The sequence below is a fragment of the Otolemur garnettii genome, unplaced genomic scaffold (genome assembly GCF_000181295.1).
Source record: "Otolemur garnettii isolate 467f Iridium unplaced genomic scaffold, OtoGar3 scaffold00013, whole genome shotgun sequence".
In the NCBI taxonomy this organism is placed as follows: Eukaryota; Metazoa; Chordata; class Mammalia; order Primates; family Galagidae; genus Otolemur; species Otolemur garnettii.
Window position 1 is genome coordinate 28,132,809 of NW_003852408.1, and position 9,558 is coordinate 28,142,366.

Sequence of the window (9,558 nt, forward strand, 5' to 3'; positions counted from 1 at the left end):
AAAAAAAAAAAAAAAAAAAAAAAAAGTTGGACCGTTAAGAAAACTGAATATCAACATTCAGGACTGAAATCAACAGACCACTCTGTGATATTTACAAATATGAAATAAACCTTTAAAAAAATGCAATGTGTAATATGACTTTTTAATTAACATATTACCTAACAGATAATAGTTAGCTTTTTCTAATAAAGGTATTACTTCCAATTAGTTAAACATAAAATTATTACCTTCAGGCAGTTGCTCAAGTTTAAATTCCAGGCCTCAAGCATTCTACTACCCCCAGAAATGCCCTTTCTTGTCCACTGAAGTTCTTCCTTTTGGGGCACTAAATCAAGATAGTTGTAGCTTCATTTATGTGAAAGCTATAACTGTGTCTTCACAGCAGCATTTTCTCTGTAATGAGAAGGTATACTTTATTTTCCTACATATAAAGAAAACAACTAGATTTTTTTATTCATGTTTTATTTAAAAATAACCATTACCAGCCTGGTATGGTAGAATCATCAGTTGATTCAGTTAAAGAGAACTAAAGACCAGGTCTGATAGTTTAGGGATAACTGCAATATGCTGGGGTAGGGTGACTTAACCTCTCTTTGCCTATTTCCTTATGTATAATTAGGGATCTGAACTAAAGTTTAAACTTTTTGTTTTATAATTATCACTGAAACAAACATCTCTGTAGCAAATTATATTTTTTTGCTCAATGAAAACATTTGCCAGTAAGGTATCTTTTGAAGCCACAAGCTTGAAAATAAAGGGCTCCTTCCCCATTCTCCTCTCCTAATTCCTAAAATTGACAAGCTTATTTCTTAAACAAGAAATATTAGGACTAGATAAAAATAGCCAAAAAAAAAAAAAGAAGTATGAGGCTGGGCAAGGTGGTTCACATCTGTAATCCTATCACCCTGGGAGGGCGAGGTGGGTGGATTGCCTGAGCTCAGAAGGTTGAGACTAGCCTGAGCAAGAGTGAGGCCCTGTTTCTAAAAAGTAGCGAGGCATTGTGATAGCTGCCTATAGTTCCAGTTACTTGGGAGTCTCAGCCAAGAGGATCACTTGAGCCTAAGAGTTTGAGGTTGCTGTGAGCTATGACACCAGGCATTCTGACAAGATGTATTAAAGATGGAATCTAGTAGTTAATAATGATTGGACCTTAGAAAATGTACCAAGGCATACCAAGAAACTGCTTTCCAGAATGTTTTATGTAACATTTAAAAACTAGATTTATCATATATCACAAGTAAAAATTAGAACCTGTAAAACTAGTTCAGTGTTTTTATTTATAGAGATAAAGAACTTTTTACTCCTTATATATAATGAATGCATGGCAGAGATTATTCAGGCTGTATCACTTGTATCACTATAAAAGGATCATACTTAGCTACTGCTATTTGGCTCTTGTTCAACAGTAATTCTGTTTGTTGAAGCCTTAGACATAATTTCTCAGGTGTAATTTCTAAAAACCTGCCAACTTGTGAGTTTCTCTTTTAAACTTCTATGTGTTAAATTTATGTTAAAACCAGTAACCCGAGGATAAATCCCAAAACAGAGTAGCTGAATGATGAAGTCACTTGAAGTTTAGTCTTAAATTTCAGGTACTTTGGTTAATGTCCCAAACAGAAGTATCCAACCTTTTTTCTTCTCTGTCATAAATTGGAAGAAGAGTTGTCTTGGGACATACATTGAATACACAAACACTAACTGAAGCTGATGAGCAAAAAAAGGCTGAGCATAATTTTCACAATATTGAATACCACAGATAAGGAAAACAGTCCTTACATAATTGGCCCAGGGGCAGTAGGTTGGACACCCCTGAAAGAATCTTAAAATTTATTCAATATCAGTGTCAGATCTTAAGTACATATTAAAAATACTGCTCAAAAGTACTTAGGAAAATAAAATTTCCCTCATCTTTCAGAAATAGGTAAATGACATGTTCCTTTTGTTAGCATAAAATTATTATGACTCAGTAGTGTCAAAAATTAAGACTCCTGATTATCAAATATTTCGATAGGATAATTTTTTTAAAGATGAATTTTAAAAGTTATGTGTTGAATTAACATAAAAAATGTAAATGTATACAAATATACATAAACAACAGCATATTAACTTTTTTCTTTTGTGACGGGGTCTCACTTTCTCGCCCACGGTAGAGTGCCTTGGCTTCATAGCTCACAGCAACCGGACTCAAGCGATCCTCTTGCCTCAGCCTCCCAAGTAGTTGAGAGCACAGGCACCTGTCACAGCGTGCAGATATTTTTTTTAAGAGATGGAGTCTCACTCTTGCTCAAGCTAGTCTCAAACTCCTGAGCTCAGACAATCCACCCATAACTTTTTATTTTTCAGGGGAAAAAAAAATCTAAGACTGGTATCCACAGTATCTCTTTTCTCTTAAAGTTTTTCCTCTCTATAAGCTTTCCTGTAATCTAGGTTTCTACTCATTTCTTGCCCTGCACATACAAACTTTTTTTTACCTCTTTGCTCTTTGAGAGTTTTACAAATTATTTCATTTAATACTTGCAGTAACTCTGAGGTAGACCTTTTTATTTCTATAGATAAGAAAACTGAAACTTAAAGTAACTTTCTGAAGATCACAGACAGCATTAAGTTCAGATTCAATGCTCAGTAGGAAAAAAACTCAAAAAACAATTAGGATTTCAAAGCCCAAGGATAGTTTTGTACATATTTCACTACGTCATTATATACAGGGGGAAAAAAAGGTATAATAAAGAGAAATACATTTTTCAAACTGTGGTTCTCCAGATAACAATGTGTCTTCCTCAATACCATAGTAAATGAATCTTGTAGAAAATGACTGAGAACCAAAAGCTTACAGTTAATGTTCTAACTAAACAAGAAAAACACTCAAAGCAAAAATGTTAGCTATCCTAGATAATGCCTGGAGCTAACACCAGACATGACACAGAAATCACAACTGAAAAAAACTCAAACACGTACTAACTGGGTCTTTAGTTACTTTGGAACACTTATTAAATAATTTTTCCACAACTAAAGGTCAAATGAAAAATATATTTTGGTGGATTCAAGATTTCTACTTTGTAAACTGAAAAGTCCTACTATGCATATATTCAGGTTTTATATTTTTCAATCGAAATTAAGAGGAAATTGTATTGACGCTACACATTTTAAGAAGATATTTTAACCAATGATATATTTCCAAAACAGATGGATTCAATAGCAAGATTTCAGTTAAGAAAGTGTGTGAAGCTTCAGGTGCCCCAACTTATTTAATGTGCAAATCCTTGCGTTACAATCAATCAAAGAGTCAAGGGAGGACCTCTTCTATTAGCAAGCTCGACCCTAACAAGCAACTTCCTGGGACTTCAGCAGAGATTTCTTTTCTTCCACTCGTGTGGCTATTCTCCCTTATCTGTTCACAGTATCAAAGCTTTTACGTTTGAATTGATAACTATTATGATGGTAATAACGAACATGGCTCAAATACAGTAATTCCTATGTGGCTATTTTTTCCCCATGTGTCATTTTACTCTCACAGTTAATCAAACTGTGGCACAGAGAGGTTAAGTAGCAGAGGCAGGATTGGAACCCAGGAATTCTTTCTGGTTCCAGGCTCCTCGTTCTATAAGAGTAGTAAATTGAAAACAGTGCTATTTTTATTGTCATGGCTCTCTAATAAAAATCATTTTTTCCGCTGCCATTTTAAAAAATCTCTTCTCATTTTCTACGACTGATTTAACTATTAGGCGTCCACTTAAATTGCACTACTTCGTTACGCAAGGTAAAAAAGTAAAGCTTTAGTTGTCTTCACCTGCACACATACCGCTCTGCCCATTAATTTTGCAATCCAGTTCTGCCTGATTCTAAACTGCAGTCTCTCGAAGTCCCCCTCTTGGAGCTTTTCTGCCGAGGGCCTTAAAAAATGACTTTGAAATCTGGATAGTTATCTTTCCATTCATCCTCCCTCAGAAAAACAACTATATTGAACTATACTTAGGACCACTGAGAACAAGACAGAAGTCACTGGGTAACTTGAAGACAAAAAACAAAACGAAACAAAATAAAAAACGGGGCAAGGTGTGGGAGGATGCTTGCCCCTAAACATAAAGTATAAAAGGGCCGAGGACAAGGGGGAAAAGGACCCTAACAAAGCGGGGTGCGGGGGCAACATAAGAGACCACACGCTGGGCGCTCCACCCAGGGGGTCCGGGTCCTTCTAGGCGGAGACGTGTCCTCGGGCTCAACCCTCCTCCAGACATCTTAACCTCCTCCTCCTCCTTCTCCTACAGCCTGCCTCCCCGGGACCCGCGAGCCCCCTCCCGGGCCGGAGGTAGTAGGCCCTGCCATGGAGGATCCCGAAGAGGCCCCGAGGCGGGACGCGGAGGCCGCCGCCAGGGCCGAACTGCTGCTGCGAGCGAGAGACGGCAGTTGATCGAGCCCGGGTGGGTCAGGAGGTGACGGGAGGAGGAGGAGGAATAGAGGGGGGCTGGGAGGTAGCGTCCGGTCCATTGGCGCAGACAGCTCTGCCAAACCTCCGACTCCCCTATTCCTGACGCCGCCGAGAGCCCCACAAGGCGAGGAGGGGAGTCCGCCGGAGCAGAGGGGAGAAAATTCAAAACGAGTCTACTCAACCTCGTCTTGGCTCCGAGGTCCCGCCATGGAGACCAGCACAATGCGCAGGCGCACCCCTCCGAGGGAGCTCGCTGTAGTCCCACGAGATTCAGACCACTATCGGCCACCGTCGCCAGTTTCCCTTCTGATTCGTTCTTTTTTCTTTTCGTATTTCCGCTCTTCGCCTGTATCTAAAATCTGAGGCTAAAGGCGGAGAACCCCGGAAAAATCTTGGCCGAATGAGGTTTCGATTGGGAGTATTCATTAGAAAATAAACCTGGCAAAACTTTAGTCAATGAAGGCAGAGGACGTTTAATAGATATCTGACTAGAGTTAGGAAGATTTAGTGCAAATAAAATATCCTTAGGGAAGCATGGCAAAAGACTACAATTCCCAGTGGCTACCGCGACCGAGAAGTGATACTTTCTGGGAGTTGTAGTATCTAGGAGCTATGTTTGACGTATCGGGTTCACAACAGCGTCCTCAAAATTTTTTTCTTCTTAAAAAGCCTATTTGAGTCGAATCTTTCCTTATCCTCCTAACCCATCACAGGCCTAAGTGGAAAGAAATCTACAAAAGATTAAAGAGGCACACTGCCTTTAAAGTTTGTCCGAATCGCTGATTCCTAAATCTCGGACTAGGTAATTGATGTGTGTGGGCGGGGCCTCTGTGGAGGAGCAGCCGCGTGGTACCTTCTGCCTGGGAGACCTAAGGAAAGAAAGCAGAGGCCGGCCTCAGACTGCTTCTTTTCGCTTACCTGTGCAGCGTAGTTTTTGAGCTTCCTCTTTGTAGTCCTAAGAGACAAGAGCGCCGTTCTCTGACTCCTACCCCATACGTTTCTGCGGACCACCCGCCATGGCTCAGCTTCAAACACGCTTCTATACTGATAATAAGAAGTAAGTAAGCGTCTCGCCTTCTATCCCTTCCCTAGGGTTTTTTTTTCCCCTCTTGAGACAGAGTCTCACTTTCTTGCACCCGGAAGAGTGCTGTAGCGTCATAGCTCACAGCAACCTCAAATTCTTGGGCTCAAGCGATCCTCTTGCCTCAACCTCCCAAAGTAGCTGGGCCTACAGGCGCCCACCACAATGCCGGGCTATTTTTTGGAGACGAGCTCTCGGTCTTGCTCAGGCTGGTCTCGAACTCGTGAGCTCAAGCGATCCATCCGCCTCGGCCTCCCAGAGTGTTAGGGTTACGCCCTCGGCTTTCCCGAGTCCTTTCCAACAGAAAGAACGTTTTCTTTGCTTGTGGATTCTTGGCTGTCTCTTTCTCTACAGCTCAGCCCTCCTCCCTCTACCCCCAGTCCTGTTTTTTTTGTTTTTTTTTTTTTTGCTGGACTCCTCGCTTCAGGTGGTTGTCCACTCGAGTTGAAATCCTGGCCTTGCAAGGGTTTCTCAGAGCCTGACCGTCCTCTGAAATCGCCTTTCTGCCCATTTTTGCGAGCTCTTCATTTTCTGAATTATGGATGTGGAGGGGATTGAAGGGCTTCAAGTTTGCGAATGAATCATGCTGTATGAACCACACTATATGCGTAATGTGACAGTGGCCTTGGCATTGCAGGCCTTCTGCTAGTGGTGTTTCAGTTTGTGAAAACACTTTTAAGTAGGTGATAGAGGATTGTTTTCTAAACCATGTTAGAAAGTGAAGTTCTGAATATGAAGGTGTAGGATTGGTTTTTGCTAAGAGGGTGAAGTCACTTCAGGTACCTATTTGAGTATTTTGTGTATACATGCATACTGTGTTAAATAAATATAAATGCACTATGATTTATCATGTATATATAAATAAGTCATTTGTATGTAAACCTAAACATATGCCAGTTATATAGTATATACACATATCCATATTAAAAACCATTTTTATTAATGTCCCCAAGGTCTGTAGCCCTTATTTGAAACCTAATTATATACTGCCTTGTGGTATATATTGCAGTGTTAATTTTGTGTTTGCCCAGTCTCTTCAAAGTTCTGGGATTACAGCATGAGCCACTACACTTGGCTCCTAAGTCAATGCAAATGAGTACAGGTATACACTTACATCTCAAGGAATGTGGTAATGCACTAGCATAAGCACTATATTTTTAGTTGAAGTTTTTGAGATAATTGTTGATTCACATTAAATTTAAGAGATAATAGACCACTGTATTTTAACCCCTGAAATGAATAGATAAAGAGGGAGGGTGTATGTATTTAGGTCCTTCAAAAAATAACAAAACCTAGACATTACAGTTCTTGTTACTGCTTTTACTTAGCATGTTTTGGTCAGTAAAGTGAGGGTTAGAAGTAGTATTATGCATAAATCTATATATGTAATTCATGTATACATATGTATTTATGTGTGACAGAAAATTATGGTAATTCCTCATCTCCCCCACATTTTACTGTCCAAAATATTTAGTAAGGGAAGACGCAAACATTTTAATTTCTAGGTTTGGTTATTTTTTGCAGGACCTAAATAACTGCTTTGAGGAGGGGATGGTAAATATATAGCTATCTTCTTATTATTCAAAGTATAGTTTGAGGACCAGCAGGACAAATTTGCAGAGTTGTGCAGTCCTCACCACAGTCAATATTAGAACATTTCTCCTTTTAACTATTATCACTCAATCCCTTTAACACTCCCAGCCCTACGCAACCACTGATCTACTTTCTGTCTCTGTAGATTTGCCTCTTGTGGACATTTTGTATAAAAGGAATTATGTAATCTGTTGTCTTTTGTGATTGGCTTCCTTCACTTACTATGATATTTTAATGGTTCATTTATGTTTTTATTTCTCCATCATATATACTTAAAAGAGGAGTTCATGGGTCAGATGGTTAATTCCATCTGACCATCCAGATGGTTTTACTATTTTTGTTTTTTTGAGACAGTCTCATTGTATTACCCTTGGTAGAGTGCTGTGGCAGTATACCTCACAGCAACCTCAAACTCTTGGGCTTAAGCGATTCTCTTGCGTCAGCCTCCTGAATAGCTGGGACTACAGGTGCTCGCCACAACACCTGGCTGTTTTTTTGTTGCAGTTGTTGTTTAGCAGACCTGGGCCAGGTTCAAACCCACCAGCCCTGGTGTATGTGGCTGGCACCCTAACCACTGACCTATGGGCCCTGAGCCCCACATTTTACTTTTTGAGTAACTACCAAACTGTTTTCCAAAGCTACTGCACCATTTTACATGACCACCAGCAACACATGTGGGTTCCAGTTTCTCCATACTTTCAGCAACACTTGTTATGATCTTTTTTATTATAACCATCTTAGAGGGTGTAAAGTGATATTTCATTGTGTCTTTCTTTCTTCTTTTTTTTTTTTTTTTGTTTGGAGACAGTTTTACCCTGTTGCCCTGGGTAGAATGCCGTGCTGTCTTTGCTCACAGCAACCTCAAACTCTTGGACTCAAGCAATCTTCTCGCCTCAGCTTCCTGAGTAGCTAGCACTACAGGCATGCACGACCACACCTGGCTAGTTTTTCTATTTCTAGTAGAGAGAAGGTCTCACTCTTGCTCAGGCTGGTCTCTAACTCATAAGCTCAAGCAATCTACCTGTCTCAGCCTGCTAGAATTATAGGTCTAAGCCACTGCCCCTGGCCTTCATTGTGTTTTGATTTGCTTTTCCCTGATGACTAATGGTAATCATCTTTTCATGTGTCTATTGGCCATTTCTTTATCTTCTCGGGAGAGTTGTCTATTTAAATCCTTTGCCCCCCCCCCTTTTTTTATGGAGACAGAGTCTCACTATGTTGTCATGGGTAGAGTGCTGTGGCATCACAGCTCACAGCAACCTCAAACTCTTGGGCCCAAGTAAATGTCTTGTCTCAGCCTCCCAAGTAGCTGGGACTTACAGGCACCTGCCACAACGCCCAGCTATTCATTTTTTTGTTGTTGCAGTTGTCATTGTTGTCTTAGCTGACCCAGGCTGGGCTCAAACCCACCCTACCCACTGAGCTATGGGTGCTGCCTCCTTTGCCCATTTTTTAAATTTTCTTTTTATTATTGAGTCATAAGCATTCTTAATATATTATAGATACAAGTTCCTTATCATATATATGATTTGCAAATTATCTTCTTATATTTTTCTCTTAAAGCATTTCCTAATCTGCCTTTTGTGATGATGTATTGTCTTAACCGAGTCTTTTCTGGGTAGTCAGAAAGATCTAATTAAACAAAATTCTGATGATGTTATTTCTAACTTGGACTGCTATAGTAGTTCACTGTCTACAAAATAAAGTAAAATCTATTTCATGCATTATGTACTTCACACAATATATAAAGCACCCTATGTACATCTCTTAGCCTCATCATTGGTAGCTGTCTAAGCAAAATTATACTTTCTGGAATAGACTAGGTGAGCAGTTTAATAATTCCTAGCTATTTTGATATTTTCTCCACATTCCTATACTCCTCTCTGCTTTCCCCTCCCTCACCTGGCAAAAACTCACTTTTCTAGATATAACATAAGAATCATTTTTTTAATGTATCCTTTCAGACCCTGCTCCTCTGCTCTCCTTTTCTTTGATTGAAATATTGCTCTTTTGTTGTCTATACATATCACTTAGGATATATAGCTTCATTGTATTTGATTACCAGACTAACTTCTTCTGAGAACTTGTTTACTCCATGCAGAAAAATGTCTGGCATATAGTAGGTACCTAAAAAAAAATTTTACTGAATGAATAAATATGCATTTGTTAAAGTATCTCTAGACTTGATAGTCACATCATTTCCTTTTTATAGATATGCGATAGATGATGTTCCCTTCTCAATCCCTGCTGCCTCTGAAATTGCTGATCTTAGTAACATCATCAATAAATTGCTGAAAGACAAAAATGGTAAGTATATATGCTTAGGAGAAGGCATAATGCCATCATAAAATGCATTGCATTTTTATTTCCTTTGGGGGGGCTTGTTTTAAATAATACTATGGAATTTTATAATGGTAAAATTTATAGGCTCGGCGCCTGTGGCTCAAGCGGCTAAGGC

At 39.5% G+C, this 9,558-nt stretch overlaps 2 protein-coding genes across 4 annotated transcripts in view; one reads left to right on the top strand and one right to left on the bottom strand.

Annotated features, from left to right (window-relative positions):
* CARF (calcium responsive transcription factor) overlaps positions 1-4,719 on the bottom strand; it is a 63,222-nt gene extending 58,503 nt beyond the window's left edge. For 2 of the 3 annotated variants that reach the window (XM_003785026.2, XM_023510442.1), the window contains exons 1-2: positions 4,609-4,719; positions 228-393 (exon numbers count right to left, since the gene is read on the bottom strand). The gene's annotated coding sequence lies outside the window, so the exon portion shown is untranslated. The remainder of the gene's footprint in view (positions 1-227; positions 394-4,608) is intronic. The other variant, XM_023510441.1, reaches the window with a different exon arrangement.
* A 543-nt stretch (positions 4,720-5,262) lies between these two features.
* Positions 5,263-9,558, top strand: part of WDR12 (WD repeat domain 12) — a 34,932-nt gene continuing 30,636 nt past the window's right edge. Inside the window, exons 1-2 of the mRNA XM_003785029.2 lie at positions 5,263-5,483; positions 9,313-9,407. Coding sequence (XP_003785077.1) covers positions 5,443-5,483; positions 9,313-9,407 — 136 coding nt within the window. The 5' untranslated portion in view covers positions 5,263-5,442. The remainder of the gene's footprint in view (positions 5,484-9,312; positions 9,408-9,558) is intronic.